Here is a 20,472-nt window from a genome sequence, read left to right as displayed (position 1 = left end):
GTGACTCCTGCTCTGAGAGAAAGCTGAAAGCAGTCAAGTCCTGTCTCGTGTGCAGAGTCTCTTACTGTGAGCTCCACCTGCAGCCTCATTATGAATCCCCCGCCTTTGAGAAGCACCAGCTGGTCGAGCCCTCTGACAAGCTGCAGGATAAGTTCTGCTCTCGTCACGATGAGGTGATGAAGATCTACTGCCGCACTGATCAGCAGATGATATGCCTCTTCTGCTCCTTGGATGAGCACAAAGACCACGACACGGTCTCAGCTGCTGCTGAAAGGAAGGGCAAGTCCAGGGAGGTCGGGATGAGACGGCAGAACATCCAACTCAGAGTGACAGACCGAGAGAGAGATGTTACAGCTCTTCAGCAGGAAATGGATTTGATGAATCACTCTGCTGATAAAGCGGTGAATGATAGCGAGGAGATTCTCTCTGGGTTTGTAAATCTTATTCAGAGAAGAATATCTGAAGTGAAGGAGCAGATCAGATCCCAGCAGAAAACTGAGATGAGCCGCGCCAAAGAGCTCGAAGGGAAGCTGAAAGTGGAGCTGGCTGAGCTGAAGACGAAGGACTCTGAGCTGGAGAAGCTGTCACACACACATGAACACTTCCAGTTCCTGCTTCGTTTCCGTTTGCTGTCACATCTCCCTGAACCTACAGGCTTACCCCGCTTCAAAACACATCCTCTGAGATACTTTGAAGATGTGACAGCGGCCGTGTCAAAGGCCCGAGTCAAACTAGAGGACATGCTCAAAGAGGAGTGGCCGAAAATCCTGCAGGAGGTGATCGATGTGGATGTTTTGCTGCCACAACCGGAGCCTGAAACCAGAGAGGAGTTCTTACTGTACTCCCGTGAGATCACTCTGGATCCCAACACGGCTCACACAAGGCTGAAGTTATCCCACGGGAACAGGAAAGCCACAGTGATGAGAGATGAGCAGACGTGTTCCAGTCACCCAGAGAGGTTCAGTGACTGTCTCCAGGTCCTGGGCGCAGAGAGTCTGAGCGGGCGGTGTTACTGGGAGGTGGAGAGGAGCAGCGGAGTGTCAGTGTCTGTTGCGTACAGAGACATCAGCAGAACAGGGAACGAGAGTGAGTTTGGAAACAGCGACAGGTCTTGGGGTCTGGGATGTTTCGACATGGCGTATTATTTCAGACACAACGGTCTGAAGACGTCACTCACAGGCCCTCGGTCCTCCAGGATCGGGGTGTATCTGGACCACAGGGCAGGGACTCTGTCTTTCTACAGCGTCTCTGAAACCATGACTCTGCTGCACAGAGTCCAGACCACGTTCACTCAGCCGCTCTACGCTGGACTTTGGGTTTACTGGGTTGGAGACACTGTGGAGTTGTGTGAGTTGAAGTAGAGATAAGTCCGCCTTGTGCTGCACTCTTTGACCTCTTATAGATTTATAATCAATCCAACTGTTTGTCATAGTCTGACGTTTGTTTCCTTTGATGCACTTTGAGTTATACCCACTTCTGATTCCTCTCCTGCTGCAGGAACTTTCCTCCAGAAACAAACAAATGTTTCTGGTAGATATGTTTGAGTCAGCGTTGCAACATAAGGCCCAAACAGAAGGCCAAAGTCATTCAAGCAAATGTTGTCCCTTAAAGGTGACATATCATGCAAAATTGACTTTTTAATGGTTCTCTACCTGAAATATGTGTCCCTGGCATGTCTACAAACCCCCCGAGAATGAAAAAAATCCATTCTGCCCCTGTTCTGATTTCTCCACCTTTCTGTAAATGTGTGTGAAACGAGCCGTTTCAGACTTCAGTGTTTTTGTTACGTAACAACAATATCCGGTCTGTCACGGAGTCAGAGCTCGGAGCTTGTTCAGCCCATAGACTGTATAAAATACAACTCAACCCCTCCTCCGTTTTTCATTCCCTGCACACATGTGTGCTAACAAGGAGCTTAGGAGGGAGGCATGCTAGTTGTAGGCTGTCTTAATAAACACAGAGGTCGGTTTTACTCCCCACGTCTGCAGATTTGAAGATCTAGTGGATGATTTTTATTTGTCATGGAAAAGTGCTAGAGCTAGTTAGCATAGCTACATGTCGTAGCTGTAGCTGTGTAGCAAGACACACATCTACACACTGACAAATAAAACAACAAGAAACACAGAATCTGTGAACAATCCTTCATAAAAGGTCCTGCTGCCTTTCTGGCAGAGGTCGGTTTGACTCCCCACGTCTGCAGATTTGAAGATCTAGTGGATGATTTTTATTTATCATGGATAAGTGCTAGCGCTAGTTAGCATAGCCACATAGCTACATGTTCGTAGCTGTGTACCAAGACACACGTCTACATACTGATAAATAAAACAACAAGAAACACTAAATCTGTGACCAATCGTTCAGAAAGGTCCTGCTACAGGCGCCTCTCCGTCAGGATCAGATTCAGAGGGTTGAAGTAACGTGATCTCTGAGCAGCCGTGTATATTCAGCCAACATGTAAACATTAGATCAACATGCTGGAGAGCCGAGGCACATCCACTTCCGGAGGGGGCGTGGTCAGAGGGAAAACAGAGTGTTCTGATGAGGAATGAAGAAGAGGGTTTTTCAGGCAGACCAAAATCTGATTTCAAAGTGTTTTTTTGAGCATAAACTTTAAAGACATGTTTTGGGGACCTCTTAGACCAATATATATTGATGAAAAAAGCGTGATATGTCCCCTTTAATTTCCATGCAGCTCTCACATGCGTTAGTCCAGATTAGTCGATAACAGATGCATGATGAGCTCCACAAAGGGCTCAGATGCACAGAGAATAGCCAACTGGATGCATATTTCTTTGGGCTCACTTTGAATACTCCCAAGTGACTTCTTTCCAAGTGGATTGAACAGAAATTCAGTCTAAAGTTAAGAAAACACTCAGTCCAAACTGAGCACAGTATCCCCAACAATAGAAACACGTCTCCTTTTAATAGGCTACCTTTCCTGTGCAGTTAACACTTCTTAAATCATACCGACTCTCTTCAAATGAAAACAACTTTGCACTGAGTATGAAGGTGACTTTGATTTTGCTCTAAACATTAATTGCATTATTTTGAAATGCAATATTCCCACACTCGAGGCTGAGGAACAAAGATGAGCGTCCTTTTCTGTCTTTGAAAAATCCATGTGCTTTCACAGGAGATGTCCTCTGAGCGTGTTTTAATCCAGAGGTTTTTATTCTTCTTTTTAAACAGAATCACTGCCAGGATTTTATCATTTTATTCTATCATTTTTTTAAATGTTATATTTCAGATTTTTTTTCTTCCAACATTGTTTTATTTCCTTTAATGTGTCATGCACTTTGTAACCCTGTTTTGAAAAGTTCTATATAAATAAAAAGTCTTATTATATTCTTATTATTTTCCTTTTGATTCTTAAAAACAATTTATCTGGTTTTCTTTTCTTTTTTAAGTTACATTTTTGGGCTTTTTTCGTCCTTTTGTGACAGGACAGCTGAAGAGAGACAGGAAATGTGGGGGGTAGAGAGAGAGGGGGACGACATGCAGGAAATGGTCGACCGGCCGGGAGTTGAACCGACGACCTCTACAATGAGGACTTCAGCCTCTGTATGTGGAGCGCTTAGGCTGCTAGGCCACCAGCGTCCCTGAATGTAGATTTCTGAATGTTGAGACGATTTATTAACATCAGACTCGTTTTGAGAATTTCCAGCTCTCTTTCAACACTTCAGGCTTTTTATATTCCAAATTCATCCAGAGCTTTCTAGCAGAAAGGAATTAGACAAATAAATGAAACAAGTTTAATTAACTTAATATTTACAGAAGCTCTACTCTAAAGTAAAGACTGTGATGATACTCAGTGAGGTCCAGCAGAGGCCACATTTTGCAGAGACAGCGAATGAAAAATGTCAAATGAAGCCGTCGATTTAAAAGCTGTCCACTTACCTCTGTCCTCTGCAGACCAGACACACAAAGACACCAACAGCAGCACCACGGATCCAGTCAACCAAGCCATTCTCCAACACACAGGATTTAGATTCAACACCCAACAGGAGCAGGAGGACCACCTCACGGGTCTCACATGTGTCAGCAAACTGAAAGTATCGACCCTGAGTGTCTGGTTGCACAGTAGCTGAGATGGAGGTGATGCTCGTGTGTCTGTTGTGGTTGGCGGAGGACACGTGTTCAGCTGTACAGAACTGTTTCCATTTCCTCTGACCAACAGAGACTTGACTTTGATCTGTGGTGGGTTCACTTTCCACTGCGGGGGTTAGATATGCAGCAAAATGTGTGTCTCACTTTGAGCTTCAGTGAGGAGTTTTTTAAGCTGAATATGAAACAGAAATTAAAGGTGACATATCACGCTTTTTTCATCAACATATATTGGTCTAAGAGGTCCCCAAAACATGTCTTTAAAGTTTATGCTAAAAAAAAACACTTTGAAATCAGATTTTGGTCTGCCTGAAAAACCCTCTTCTTCAGCCCTCCTCAGAACACTCTGTTTTCCCTCTGACCACGCCCCCTCAGGAAGTGGATGTGCCTCGGCTCTCCAGCACGTTGATCTAATGTTTACATGTTGGCTGAATATACACGGCTGCTCACAGATCGCGTTACTTCAACCCTCTGAATCTGATCCTGACGGAGAGGCGCCTGCAGCAGGACCTTTCTGAACCATTGGTCACAGATTTAGTGTTTCTTGTTGTTTTATTTATCAGTATGTCGACGTGTGTCTTGGTACACAGCTACAGCTATAGCTATGAACATGTAGCTATGTGGCTATGCTAATTAGTGCTAGCACTTATTCATGATAAATAAAAATCATCCACTAGATCTTCAAATCTGCAGACGTGGGGAGTCAAACAGACCTCTACCAGAAAGGCAGCGGGACCTTTTCTGAAGGATTGGTCACAGATTTAGTGTTTCTTGTTTTATTTGTCAGCATGTAGACGTGTATCTTGGTACACAGCTACAGCTACGACATGTAGCTATGTAGCTATGCTAACTAGCGCTAGCACTTATCCATGACAAATAAAAATCATCCACTAGATCTTCAAATCTGCAGACGTGGGGAGTCAAACTGACCTCTGTGTTTATTAAGACAGCCTACAACTAGCATGCCTCCCTCCTAAGCTCCTTGTTAGCACACATGTGTGCAGGGAATGAAAAACGGAGGAGGGGTTGAGTTGTATTTTATACAGTCTATGGGCTGAACAAGCTCCGAGCTCTGACTTCCTGTTACAGACCGGATATTGTTGTGACGTAACAAAAACACTGAAGTCTGAAACGGCTGGTTTCACACACATTTACAGAAAGGTGGAGAAATCAGAACAGGGGCAGAATGGATTTTTTTCATTCTCGGGGGGGTTTGTAGACAGGGACACATACTTCAGGTAGAGAACCATTAAAAAGTCAATTTTGCATGATATGTCACCTTTAAACCTGAATCCTCTATATGAGCTACTAAGGCAAACAAGTCCACCTGCAAGAAGATGTATTATGTCTTTACAGTTTTATAAGCCCTGCATTTATCCAAAAAAACAGTTGCCAAGTTGGTGAGTGCCAGCTCAAGAAAAAAGGATAAAATGTTAAATAAAAGGTTTTGTTTAAATCATCACATTCCCCAGATTAAAGACTGTACTTTCCAAAATGTCTCAATATTTCATCGAACAGCTTCCCGTTGCTGCATCACATGGCTGATGTATTTTTGTAGCACAGACGGTGGAAGTTCTCCTTCCCTTTGTGGGGACGATTTTTATTTTCAGCCAAGGTGTTATCGTCACTTTGTCCTCCTGTGGGTGCCAAACATCCTGCACCATGTGGAGTCATTGCAGGGTCTTCAGTCCTGATGAATGCAAACAGCTCCCCTTTGTGGAGGATCTGCAAGGGTCGGTGGACCGGTGTCAGCACTTTGTGATAAACCCAAACTGAAGCCCTTTTAGTTGGTACCTCCTCCCACCAGACCCAGTCATCTCCAATCATCACCATAACCTTTACAGGCCAAAACATTCACCTCTCATGCATAGCCACAAATGTGGGTGTCAAAATTGACCCTCACCTCACCTTTGAGGCCTACACCACAAATATCTATAAAACATCCGTCTACCACGTCAGAAACATCTCTAAACTCCGCCCCTCACTCTCTCTCCCTTATGCAGAAAAACTGGTCCATGCCTTCGTCTCCTCCAGCGTGCACCGGTGGCCTAGCGGTCTAAGCGTCCCATGTATAGAGGCTACAGTCCTCGTCGCAGAGGTTGCCGGTTCGGCTCCTGGCCGGTTGACCATTTACTGCATGTCCTCCACGAATCTCTACTCCCCACATTTCCTGTCTCTCTTCAGCTGTCCTATAAAATAAAAGGCAAAAAAAGCCCTAAAATATAACTTAAAAAAAGTAAATAATAAGCACTGTAGTTAAAACTGAATTTTTTGAATACTCAATTCTTCAGATTTATTTAAAATCCCGGCTCTTATGTCGTCACAAACTTTGAACGGATACAGCTTTAGTGGTTGGTGACACAACCCCTCATTGCTGCATTGCATCATCATCATCATCAGTTGAGATAAAAAGGGAACGAAGACTTCACCATCACCATCAAAGCCCAGGAGGGAGGCTAACAGAGAGGGTTTATAGAGCACCACAGTTCCTTCTGTCTTTAATAACTGGAGAGAGAATGGAGAGTCAACTCTATGTCAACTCACCCGCCAGAGAGAGGAAGGATACGAGGCAGAGAGAGAAATGCTGTTCAGGTTAGAGATCACTGTATCATCCTTTTTTCTCTCAGTTTCTGTCCTCTTACTGTTAAAACAAACATTTCTTAAATCTACATCTTGTTGCTTTTTTTAATGACAAAGTTTTGGCAAAATTACATCGACACTCAATCATATTTAAATGATGTATATTTTTAAATTCAGAACATATTTCATGTGTCTTAACTTTAATTCTTATTCATACATTCATATATCATACATTATAGATCACTTCATCTTTTATTGAGTCTATTTTAACTTTACAGTGACCTCTTGGTTTGGTAACCTCAGCATTTTTAATAAAAACAGGCTGGGTTATATTGTCAAAGTCTGCCGAAAGATCATTGGCACTAATCTTAATAATCTTGGTCATCTCTATCAAGTGAGAGCCACTCAGAAGGCAAAAGCCATCCTTGAAGACCCTCACCACCCCCTTTATAAGAGTTTAGACTTTTGCCAACAGGGAGGAGGTTCACTTATACTAGGAGGGCAAGATCAAACTGATATCTTAGATCATTTGTGCCCTCAGCTGTTGGGTTTTTAAACACGCTGTAGGACCTTACCTTGGTCTCATGCACAGGAAGAATGATGTCATCCACAGGGTTTAAGTTATATAGATATGTACTTGAATTGATTTGTGAACTTGTGTTTGTTGTTGTCTGTATTGCTTGTATGTATAGGATGTGTGGACTGCTGTTGCGACACAAATTGCCCCTTGGGGACAATAAAGATTTATAATCTAATCTAATCTAATATATATCGCTGCAGTCTTGCTGTGCAATTATCCTGAGTAAACATTTTTAATGTGATGTTTTTATTATTATTATTATATCATCCATTATTTATCCTTCAGGTCTCCTGTAGTAGTGATTAATACATCTCATTTAATCTAATCTGTCATGTACGGAAGAGGATAAGGGCCACTGTAAAAAAAAATTAAGGTGAAAATTTTTTTTAATTATTATTCTGAGAATAAAGTCAGAATTCTGAGATTAAAGTCAGAATTCTGAGATTAAAGTGAGAATTATGAGATTAAAGTGAGAATTCTGAGATTAAAGTGAGAATTATGAGATTAAAGTCGGAATTCTGACTTTATTCTCAGAATTCTGACTTCTGAGAATAAAGTCAGAATTCTCACTTTAACCTCAGAATAATAATAATAAAAAAAAAAAAATTGACTTTAATTTTTTTTTTTCCAGTGGCCCTAATCCTCTTCCGTAGTCATGCATTTTATATATCTTGTGTTTATTTTAAAATGTCTCCATGAATGTTCTCCCATTATGATACATATTTGTGGAAATATACAAATACCTGTAAATCACTGAAAGATGCAAATCTGCTTAAAGATGCATTCAAACACACAAGTTCGTGGTGCCAAGGAGTTACAGCAGATCCCCTTATAAGCTTCCCCAAACCAGCTTCATCAAATTCAGAATCACTATTCAAATAAAATTGATAAGTCATTGTCACTGTGAATTCATCACATCCCATTTAGATTACTGTAACAGCATCCTGTACGGCACATCATCCAAAGTCCTCCATAAACTGCAATACATTCAAAAAATCACCCCCATCCTCCAACATCTTCATTGGCTCCCCGTCCCCTACCTACCGCATACAGTTTAAAATCCTCCTCCTCCTCACCCACAAAGCCCTCCACCACCAGGCCCCTTCCTACCTCACTGACCTCCTCCACCACCAGGCCCCTTCCTACCTCACTGACCTCCTCCACCACCAGGCCCCTTCCTACCTCACTGACCTCCTCCGCCACCAGGCCCCTTCCTACCTCAATGACCTCCTCCACCACCAGGCCCCTTCCTACCTCACTGACCTCCTCCGCCACCAGGCCCCTTCCTACCTCACTGACCTCCTCCACAACCAGGCCCCTTCCTACCTCACTGACCTCCTCCACCACCAGGCCCCTTCCTACCTCACTGACCTCCTCCGCCACCAGGCCCCTTCCTACCTCACTGACCTCCTCCGCCACCAGGCCCCTTCCTACCTCACTGACCTCCTCCACCACCAGGCCCCTTCCTACCTCACTGACCTCCTCCACCATCACACTCCTTCCCGTAACCTGCGCTCCTCACACGCCAACCTCCTGTCTCCACCTCACAGAACCAAGCACCGAACCTGGGGGGACAGAGCCTTCTCAGTAGCCGCCCCCCACCCTCTGGAACTCACTCCCCTCCCATATCCAAAACTGCTCTGACCCTTCGGCTTTCAAATCTCTTTTTAAAACTCACCTTTTTAAGTTAGCTTTTCATTTGTGATTGTACTGTTGTGTTGTTTTGTTTGATCTGTTATTTGTTATTTGTTTTTTGTGCTTGTATTGATTTTAACAATTGTACAGTGTCTTTGAGTTTTTGAAAAGCACTATATAAATAAAATGTATTATTATTATTATTATAATCATGTTGATGGTGAAATGTCTCCGTTCAAATTTAGCTTATAGCAGAAGCAACTCCTAAAAATATAAAAATTTGATGCAGCAAAATCAAGAAAGACTCCATCAAGTGGGAGGTTTCACCTTCTGCAAATCTCACACCATCAGTGTTTGTTGGAATTTTCTCAGAGATCTTTAAATTTAGCCACTTCCTCTTGGTATCGATGTGCTCGAATGTCTGCAACAACAAAAACAGAACGACCTAACGCTCCAGTTTCATCTTCTATACATGTAGCTGAAGCAGAAAACAACATCACTGTAAAACTTTTAGATTTAAAGAATAGTAAATCAGAGAAAGCAGATCAATTCCAATCCATTGTCTTCCATTCTAATCCATGTATATGAACAAAATAAGACATTAAAAACATGATTCATTTGTGCATTGATTTTATAGTGTGACATTGTTTAATAACTGACTGATAGAGTTCTGTTTGACTGTGTGTGTTGTTTTTTTTCTCACCTGTAGGAGGGTCAAACATCCTCTGGTTAGTGATAGTCAGCTTTGGCGTGCTGTGCATCGTACAGGCAACTCTTAATGTCGCACTTCGACTGAACTCTGGTGAGTAATCAGCCCCCCCCCAACGCTCCTCATCCCCCCATCACAACAAACACACCAGGAAAACAACAGAACAGAACAAGAAAGAATATCAGACACGTGTTCATGACATTTTAAAAGTCAGATTTCATATTTTGCTGTTAAAATGAATACATATCAGTGAGTCAGTCAAAGCTTGGGCTTTGAGACCACAACCCTAAACCTGCAAACTCAAGACGCTCCACTAACCACTGAGCTCTTAGGTATCACTCAACTGCTTTGGCATGGACGGGTCTTTCTGTCAGAAAAATACGCTCTTAAAACACCTCTGACTGGTGGGCCAGCGGTGGAGAGACGACAGGAGAGTAGAGTCTTTTCGATAGCTTTACTTGCAAGTGAATGAGCGCTATACTTCAAGTATGAATGTACACTTCTCATTGAACACATATCCAAAAGTACAGGCTTATATCCCCATCATAGCCCCTCCTTGCATCCTGCTGATTCGTTCACATGTATATGTTGAAAGATGTACATACAAAGGTTTGGAGGATGAGCCCGCCGTGTAAGGTGGTTCCATCCCCAGAGAGAAGAACATTGCTCGAACATATCTATATATGGACATATGTGCACAGCATAAATGATGACACGGGAACTTCTGTATACATCCCAAAATGTTGCAAGTAGACTGAGACTCTTAAACACCAGATGTGTCTTATCAGAGGTCGGAATCTGACCTCTGTACACTCTTGCTCAGTCTCTCTGAACAACATGTAACACACATATATGTATATAGAGAATCATAATGATAATATAAAAGCATAATACATGATTTTCTTCACACTTTCCACCTTCACGTCAAAGCTACACGGTCTAATCACTAGTGTCAGTCACTTTGTGCTCATTGGGATAGTTTTGGTGCTTTTCCACCTCTGCATTCAACATTCAGGCAGCCAATCAGTGAAGCGCCTCATAATAAAGTTAGAGGCACCACATCCTCCACAGAGGCTGAATGTGTGATGTTTTTTTGCTACTGAATTCAAAACCTTACTTAAAGGTGACATATCAGGCTTTTTTCATCAACATATATTGGTCTAAGAGGTCCCCAAAACATGTCTTTAAAGTTTATGCTCATAAAAACACTTTGAAATCAGATTCTGGTCTGCCTGAAAAACCCTCTTCTTCAGCCCTCCTCAGAACACTCTGTTTTCTCTCTGACCACGCCCCCTCAGGATGTGGATGTGCCTCGGCTGTCCAGCACGTTGATCTAATGTTTACATGTTGGCTGAATATACACGGCTGCTCACGGACCGCGTTAATTCAACCCTCTGAATCTGATCCAGAATATGATCCTGATGGAGAGGCGCCTGCAGCAGGACCTTTCTGAAGGATTGGTCACAGATTTAGTGTTTCTTGTTGTTTTATTTGTCAGTATGTAGACGTGTGTCTTGGTACAAAGCTACGAACATGTAGCTATGTGGCTATGCTAACTAGCGCTAGCACTTTTCCATGATAAATGAAAATCATCCACTAAATCTTCAAATCTGCAGACGTGGGGAGTCAAACCGACCTCTACCAGAAAGGCAGCAGGACCTTTCTGAAGGATTGGTCACAGATTTAGTGTTTCTTGTTGTTTTATTTGTCAGTATGTAGACGTGTGTCTTGGTACACAGCTACAGCTACGACATGTAGCTATGTAGCTATGCTAACTAGCGCTAGCACTTATCCATGACAAATAAAAATCCTCCACTAGATCTTCAAATCTGCAGACGTGGGGAGTCAAAGCGACCTTTGTGTTTATTAAGACAGCCTACAACTAGCATGCCTCCCTCCTAAGCTCCTTGTTAGCACACATGAGTGCAGGGAATGAAAAACGGAGGAGGGGTTGAGTTGTATTTTATACAGTCTATGGGCTGAACAAGCTCCGAGCTCTGACTTCCTGTTACAGACCGGATATTGTTGTTACGTAACAAAAACACTGAAGTCTGAAACGGCTCGTTTCAGCACACATTTACAGAAAGGTGTAGAAATCAAAACAGGGGCAGAATGGAGTCTTTTCATTCTCGGGGGGTTTGTAGACAGGGACACATATTTCAGGTAGAGAACCATTAAAAAGTCCATTTTGCATGATATGTCACCTTTAAAGGACGACTGGGACAAATACTTTGACATGGGACCTTTAAACTACTTTTCTTTTCCTGTTCCCTTCAGTTGGCGGTACTAACAAGTACAACACAACCAACAATTCCAACATGATGTCTGCAGATCAACTCATAGAGCTTATTTCAGAAAGAGATCGACTGTCTCAAGAGAATAGCTACAAAGATCTCGTAATCAGAGGCTTGGTCAGAGACAAGAATTTGTTGCATGATAGGAACATTGAACTCCAGAGGAGGAAACCGAAACCGCCGCGAAGGCCACCAACCGGTGAGTGTGTTTTCTTTTATCAATTCAAATCTGTTGGTTTGTGGCTGCAGATCCTTTATATGTTGTGCCCTGTTAAGGGGTAAATAAGTAAATAAACACAGACACGATGCTTCCTCTCTGGCAGCTTCACCGGGAATGAAGCATCAACGTCAAAAGCTCTCACTTCCGGTCATGACAGGCATGATCAACCAATCATGAGCACTATTCATCAAAGACCGAACAAGTAGAGCACAGATAACATTACTGATAACATTTAAATGTTTTTAACACGTTTTTAAAGTATTTAACTTCTTTTAGGACACATATCACATCATAAGTTATTAACATTTTTACCTTTTTATGAATTTTCAGTAATGACATTTAACAATGAATTTAAATTACTTGTCACTAACTGTCTTATTTCACAAAAAAATCTATCTATCACATATACACATGTTTTAAAGCCTCAGCTCTCCCTCTATGTTTCCCACTTGTCCTCAAATCACATGAAATTGCATCAGGCTGTGACACAACTGGTGTGTGTTGATGACAGGAAATAAACAGGATGAAAACAGGCGTGCGATGGGAAGTTTCTGTGGTTAAATCACAACCGTCAGCCTGAATAGTTTAGAGCGGAGGAAGAAAATAAGAGTCAGAATGGTTTCAAAGCTTTAAATACTTAAGATGAAGGATGTTAGATTATAAAAGGAAGTACTGTGTGTCATCATGGTACTTATTAGTAGTGGTATGTGCATACGTGTGTGATTTATTTGGAAAGATCCACCATCAAATAAATCTTGTAAGAGTGGCTACGACACTTTGCTGTCTCTATTCTGCTGTTTCATCAAATCAACACAAAAATACCCCAAAAATAAAAGAATCAGTCTGATAGATTGTTTTGTTTACATCATCTCATTCCAGTGATTAAAGAATGTTCTTTCCAAAAAGTCTCATTATTTCAACAAACAGCTTCCTGTTGCTGCATCACCGGGCTGATGAAACATGCAGCTGATGTATTTTTGTTGCACAGACGTAGGAAGATCACCTTCCCTTTGTGGGGACGATTTTTACTTTCAGTTCAGATGTATTCGTCACTTTGTCCTCCTGTGGGTGCCAAACATCCTGCACTGTGTGGAGTCATTGCAAGGTCTTCACTCGTGATGAATGCAAACAGTTCCCCTTTAAAATCCCGGCTCTTATGTCGTCACCAACTTTGCACGAATGGAGGGATACAGGGACGCAAACAGCTTCCTGCACTGGTTTCACTCCTACCTCACAGGCTGCACTCAGTTCATCCAACTCAAGTCCTTCACTTCTCAACCCTCCCCCGTCACTTCAGGTGTGCCCCAGGGCTCTGTCCTGGGGCCCCTCCTCTTCATCACCTACCTTCTCTCACTCGGCAATACCTTCCACAAATTCGGCATACACTTCCACTGCTTCGCGGATGACACCCAGCTCTACATCTCCAGCAAACCTGACTCCACTCTCCCACCCTCCTCCCTCACCCTCTGCCTCTCTGAGATCAAGTCCTGGTTCACCTCCAACTTCCTTCAACTCAACAGCAATAAAACAGAACTCCTCCTTATAGGTACTAAGTCCACCCTATCCAAAGCCGACAGTTTCTCCCTCTCCATCGACAGCTCCACAGTGTCCCCCTCCCCTCAGGTTAAAGAGTCTGGGTGTCATCCTCGACAGCTCACTTTCTTTCAACTCTCACATCAATAAAATAACCCGGTCTGCATACTTCCATCTCTGCAACATCAACCGTCTCCGCCCCTCTCTCACCGCTCACACCACTGCTATCCTGGTCCACAGTCTCGTCACCTCCCGTATCGATTATTGTAACTCACTCCTCTTCGGTGTCCCTCACAAATCCCTCCATAAACTTCAACTGGTCCAGAACTCTGCAGCCTGCATCATCACCAGAACCCCCTCCTCTCACCACATCACCCCTGTCCTCCAGCAGCTCCACTGACTCCCGGTCAAACTCAGAATTAATTTCAAAATCCTCCTGTACACATTCAAGGCCATCCACAACCTCTCCCCTCCGTATCTCTCTGATCTCCTCCACATCGTCACCCCCCTCTCGCTCCCTCAGGTCCTCCACCTCTCTGTGCCCCCTGCCCGTCTCAGCACCATGGGGAGCAGAGCTTTCAGTCGCTCTGCTCCCCAAATCTGGAACTCACTCCCACCAGACATCCGTAACTCCGACTCACTACCCCTCTTCAAATCCAAACTCAAAACTCATCTGTTTCAAACTGCATTCCCTGTCTAATTGCACTGTCTCATTTTAACTTGTAAAGTGACCTTGAGTGCTTTGAAAGGCGCTTCTATATAAAATGTATTATTATTATTATTCCTGTTGATGCAACATCCCACATAGCAAAATTGGTCCGATAGGTCTGGGCCAGATCTGGCGTCAAGCTGGCTGACTGCTGGCATGGCAAGTGGTATGTCAACTGGATGTGGACCAGGTCTGGCAATGGTGGGTTTGTTTATATGATGGTATGCCACATCTGGCCCGATTGTGGCTTGGTTTATGTGGCCCAGGTCTGTCCATGCCGCATCTGGGCCGATTAAGGTTGAGCTTGTGATTAAGCTCACCACTTAAGGGCCGTCATTCTTTCAGTATGTTGGTTGAGTCGAAGTGTAGTGTGGGCCAGAGCCATGCCAGACCAATTTTGCCATGTGGGATGTAGCTGATGTATTTTTGGTCCTCCTGTAAGGTGCCAGTAAACATCCTGCACCGTGTGGAGTCATTGCAAGGTCTTCACTCATGATGAATGCAAACAGCTTTCCTTTGTGGAGGATCTGCAAGATGTGGCGATGTCAGCACTTTGTGATGATATTTACATTTTACTGAAAGACACATGTGGCTTGATACCTGCTTAAGCTCATCTGGAGTCTTCGCCGTGATTGGTGTTTTTCCTCCTCTGCCTTCAACATCCAGGCAGCCAATCAGTGAAGCACCTCATAATCTGGGACATGTTGTAAACAGCTAAAAACACCGTTACATGCTTTTCTTTTCCTGTTCCCTTCAGTTGTCAGTACTATCAAGTGCAACAACCCAACCAGCAATCCCAACGTGATGTCTGCAGATCAAATCAGAGACCTTACTTCAGAAAGAGATCAACTCATCCTGGACAATGATCGGCTGTCTGAAGATAACAACAACAAAGAGGCCACTATCAAACGCTTGGTCAAAGAGAAGGATGCATTGCAGGATGGGTACATTGCACTCCAGGAACTTCTGGGAAAGCCACCAACTGGTGAGTTTGTTTTCTTTCATCAATTAAGATCTGTTGGTTTGTGGCTCCAGATCCTTTGGACACAAGTTTTAGAATAGAGGACAGGAGAACCTTTCAAAGCGACCTTGAGTGTTGGTTTTTGGGGAAGTCGCTTACAAATACTGTCAGTTGCTGGTTGCATTTTTTTGGCAGTGTTTCTGAAGTGTTGTTGCCTATTTGGGTCTGCTCTTGTTTCCTGTTTGAACCCCTCCCGTTTCTCCCCTGGATCACTCCTATAACCAATCAATCAATCTTTATTTGTATAGCGCCAAATCACAACAAACGTTATCTCTAGACGCTTTTACAAACAGAGCAGGTCTAGACCACTCTATGTCAAATTAAGGACAGAGACCCAACACCAAGACAGGGTAAGACTCAGTCTGACCCCACCTTAATCCACCATGAGCATTGCACATCGCAGTATTTAGCTAGTTACAGAGGAGAGGACAAACTTCCTTTAACAGGCAGAAACCTCCAGCAGGACCAGACTCATGTTAGACACACATCTGCTGAGACCGAGTTGGGTCTGGAAAGAGGGATAGAGGAGAATAAGAAAGTGGGAGCAGTGATAGTGATGAGACGAGTAGTAGAAGCTGATTGCCAAGTCCAGCAAGTCTACGGCAGCTCAGAGGAACCTACGAGACAAGGGAGCTCAGGGACTTCAGAAAGGTCTATGGTTAGTAACTTTAATGGGACAGGAAGAGTTAAAGCAAATGATGTAATAAGTACACAAATCCGTTCCTGGTTGTTGACCCAGAGAGTGTTTTCCAGATCCACCTGAGGAGTTTTGAGACACTCCCAGGGTCTACTTTTGGCACATGTCCTACTAGTTGGACAAAACCTCCTAAAGGTGGCGCTCAGGAGGCGTTCTTATCAGATGTCTGAACCACATCTGCTGGTCCTTTTAATGCAAAGGACTAACAGCTGATGTGAAGATTTAACCAAGCGGCAACCTCTGGTCTTAAAATATGAAGCTCATGCTGAAAGTGCAGTTCCTCGAGTGTCCACTAGAGGCTGGCTGCAGAAACACCGGAAACCACATACACACCCATTCAAAGAAGACGAAAGAAGCACACACTGTACATGAGGTGAAGTTTTTAATAACTCGTTATTTTTGAAAATATTAAACGTACAACTTTTGCCCAAATAAGGGCGTGGCTGACTTGATTGACAGGGAGATACCCTGTAGCTGTTAGCAAAAAAGGCTAAAGGCCCGCCTCTTTACCTCACACTAGCTCGGACAAAGTTAGGTTGAGTTCAGCGTTTCCAATATGGCTTCCCCCCGGACGATCGCCTTCAAAACAGGTCTTCAGAAACAGATGTGTGACGTCACGGATACTACGTCCATTTTTATACAATCTTTGCATTTGGGGGCGGCAGTAGCTCAGTCTAAGTTTGGCAAGTGGACTGGTGGCTGGAGAGGTGCTGGTTCACTTGCCTGGGCACTGCAGATGTGCCCTTGAGCAAGGCACCGAACCCCCCAACTGCTTGGGGTGCGCTGGTTGATGGCAGCGTCCTCACTTTGACATCTCTCCCTAAGTGCATCTTCTTCTTCTTCTTCTTCTTCTTCTTCTTCTTCTTCTTCTTCTTCTTCTTCTTCTTCTTCTTCTTCTTCTTCTTCTTCTTCTTCTTCTTCTTCTTCTTCTGACTCTGACTCTGACTCTGACTCTGACTCTTCTTCTTCTGACTCTTCTTCTCCTGACTCTTCTTCTTCTTCTGACTCTTCTTCTTCTTCTTCTTCTTCTTCTTCTTTTGACTCTTCTTCTTCTTCTTCTTCTGCTTCTTCTTCTTCTTCTTCTGACTCTTCTTCTTCTTCTTCTTCTTCTTCTTCTTCTTCTTCTTCTGACTCTGACTCTGACTCTTCTTCTTCTGACTCTTCTTCTCCTGACTCTTCTTCTTCTTCTTCTTCACCTTCTTCTTCTTCTTCTTCTTCTTCTTCTTTTGACTCTTCTTCTTCTTCTTCTTCTTCTGCTTCTTCTTCTTCTTCTTCTTCTTCTTCTTCTGACTCTTCTTCTTCTTCTTCTTCTTCTGACTCTTCTTCTTCTGACTCTGACTCTGACTCTTCTTCTTCTGACTCTTCTTCTCCTGACTCTTCTTCTTCTTCTTCTGACTCTTCTTCTTCTTCTTCTGTCTTTTCTTCTTCTATCTCTTCTTCTTCTTCTTCTTCTTCTGTCTCTTCTTCTTCTTCTTCTGTCTCTTCTTCTTCTTCTGACTTTTCTTCTTCTTCTGTCTCTTCTTCTTCTTCTTCTTCTTCTTCTTCTTCTTCTTCTGACTTTTCTTCTTCTTCTGTCTCTTCTTCTTCTTCTTCTGACTCTGACTCTTCTGACTCTGACTCGTCCTCTCTTGGACTCCGTCTACTCTTGTTCCTCCTTCCTTTTCCCTGTCCTGTATACTGATCTGTCCTGTTCCATGAACTCTCACTTTGTCCTGATGTGTCCTGTGCTTGTTCCTCAGCCAAACCAAAACCCTCAAACTGTCCATCAGGATGGCAGCAACACCCATTCAGCTGTTACAAGGTGTCCACCAGGATGGGGACGTGGGAGGAGGCCGAACTGGACTGTGAGAGACAAGGAGCTCATTTGGTGACTCTGAGTGATGCATATGAGGAGGTATGCTTATAGAAGCCTGATAAACTGCTAGTTCACTTATTGTCGACCTCACTGACCACTATATTTTTGTTGTTGTCCCACAGAGAGTTGTTCCTCGATTTGGTAGCAAATGGATTGGCTTGATTGGCCAAACAAAGAACTCCGTTTGGATGTGGACATGGGTGGATGGAAGCCCACTTGTTTATACGTGAGAATACCTTTTTATTAATCTATCAATGTATTTGCATGGCAGCAATTCCCTGCACATTAGTGGGTATACACTTTAGTGTTAGCATTTACAGACACAGCATTAATCCACCATGAGTTAAACACTACAGACAGAAATCTTGAGCAGGACCAAACTCCTGGAAGAAATGTTGATCCTCAAAATACTAATGCACTGTTTCCTTGTTGTGTGCTGTTTTGTAGAAACTGGATTCAATACTACACGTCTCCGACACCCTTGGGTTCTTACAGAGGATGTGTATGTACTGAACGAAACTTGTGGCGCCCTACCAACTGTTACGAGCAGAAGCGCTGGATTTGTGAAATAGATCTTGACTTTGTCTTACCTGAAAAATGATGTCACACAACAAACACACATGCAATCATTCTCCCTCAACCACACACACACAAATGTATAAAGCGTCCAAATTCAAGTACCTTTTAGAAATTGTAATTGTTGGGGCGCTGGTGGCCTGGCGGTCTAAGCGCCCCACATACAGAGGCTTTAGTCCTCGTTGCAGGGGTCGCCAGTTCGATTCCCGGCCGGTTGACCATTTCCTGCATGTCTTCCCCCTCTCTCTACTCCCCACATTTCCTGTCTCTCTTCAGCTGTCCTATAAGTAAAAGGCAAAAAGGCCAAAAATATAGCTTTAAAAAAAAAATTGTAGTTGTTGATTTTAAGTTCTTTTATGTCTTATCTTTATCAATAATTGGTTTTTATAATTTGTTTTGTGTGTACTCATTTGTTCATACTTTGTTACAAAAGAAAGGGACGCAGTAATGAACTAAACCTGCATTCTTTCCAAAGGCCAGCAGGGGGCGACAGAAGACGTTAATTACATAGAAAATGATCCGACTTCTCAGCTGATTTTATCTCAGTAAACATTTCCTTCATCTCAATCTCAAGTTTCAAGTCTTCTTCGACAAGGTGTGATGGTCCCATTAAAAGTAAAATAAATGAAATGGTCAGGGCTTCAGACTAACACCACCTCCCATCCAGTCCCCGTCACCACAGGTGTGCCCCAGGGCTCTGTCCTGGGGCCCCTGCTGTTCATCATCTACCTCCTCCCCCTTGGTCACATCTTCCGTAAACATCATATTCACTTCCACTGCTACGCGGATGACACCCAGCTCCACCTCTCCACTAAACCTGACTCCTCACTTCCACCTTCTTCCCTCACTGATTGTCTCCTTGAAATAAAATCTTGGTTCACCTCAAACTTCCTCAAATTAAACAGCAATAAAACTGAACTTCTTCTAATTGGCACAAAATCTACATTAAACAAACTCCATAACTTCTCTATTCCCATCGACAACTCGCCCCTCTTCCCCTCAGGTTAAGAGTCTGGGTGTCATCCTCGACAGCACCCTCTCCTTCACCTCCCATATCAACCACGTCACCCGGTCCGCCTACTTCCACCTCCGTCCTTCACTCACTCCCCACTCCACGGCCATTCTTGTTCACAGCCTCGTCACCTCCCGCTTGGACTATTGCACCTCCCTTCTGTTTGGCCTCCCACACAAAACCCTCCATAAACTACAACTGGTTCAAAACTCAGCCGCCCGTATCATCACACGCACCGCCTCCATCCACCACATCACACCCATCCTGCAACAGCTCCACTGGCTCCCCATCACACACCGGATCAACTACAAAATACTTCTCCTCACCTTCAAATCCAAACACAACCTCGCCCCTCCATATCTCTCTGACCTCCTCCATACTGCCACACCCGTCCGTACCCTCAGATCCTCCTCCTCCATCCACCTCACTGTCCCCCCTGCTCGCCTTGTTACCATGGGGACCAGAGCCTTCAGCCGCACTGGAACTCTCTCCCATCTGACCTCTGCAACACTGACTCACTCCCACATTTTAAATCCAAACTCAAAACCCATCTGTTTAAACTGGCTTACTCCATCTGACCACAACTCCTCTGTCCATCCACTTCAAACCTTTTTAATTTGTGTTTTATTTCCTGTTTGTTATTTAAACTCTGTTTGTTTTTAATGTTGTAAGGTGACCTTGAGTGCCAAGAAAGGCGCCTATAAATAAAATGCATTATTATCAAAAGTGTCTGTAGAAAAAAGTGTCCCAATAGAGGCTTTGTAAGAGATTTCTTCATCTATGAACTGAATTTTCTGTAAATATGTAAGTGACCCACGTTCTGTTACGTTTTAATTCAAACTGTTTATAAAAGAATCCTGTTTTTTTAATTACAACTCTTTAAAATACTGTTACGGGTCTGCAAGTCGCATGACATGAAGGACAGAGGTCATGGACCGGGACACTAA

General features: G+C 43.5%; 1 protein-coding gene across 1 annotated transcript; it reads left to right on the top strand.

Annotated features, from left to right (window-relative positions):
• Positions 1 to 6,560: 6,560 nt before the first annotated feature.
• Positions 6,561 to 18,703, top strand: LOC117823235 (asialoglycoprotein receptor 1-like). Its single transcript, XM_034698350.1, has 7 exons — positions 6,561 to 6,696; positions 9,609 to 9,701; positions 11,886 to 12,101; positions 15,122 to 15,349; positions 17,822 to 17,976; positions 18,060 to 18,163; positions 18,385 to 18,703. Exons 1-7 carry the CDS (start codon positions 6,621 to 6,623, stop codon positions 18,536 to 18,538), a joined length of 1,026 nt encoding a protein of 341 aa, XP_034554241.1. The 5' UTR covers positions 6,561 to 6,620; the 3' UTR covers positions 18,539 to 18,703.
• The last annotated feature ends 1,769 nt before the right edge of the window (positions 18,704 to 20,472 follow it).

This window comes from Notolabrus celidotus, chromosome 12 (genome assembly GCF_009762535.1).
Source record: "Notolabrus celidotus isolate fNotCel1 chromosome 12, fNotCel1.pri, whole genome shotgun sequence".
Taxonomy (NCBI): Eukaryota; Metazoa; Chordata; class Actinopteri; order Labriformes; family Labridae; genus Notolabrus; species Notolabrus celidotus.
The sequence above is the reverse complement of the archived record's forward strand: the minus strand, read 5'-3'. Positions and strand labels throughout refer to the sequence as shown.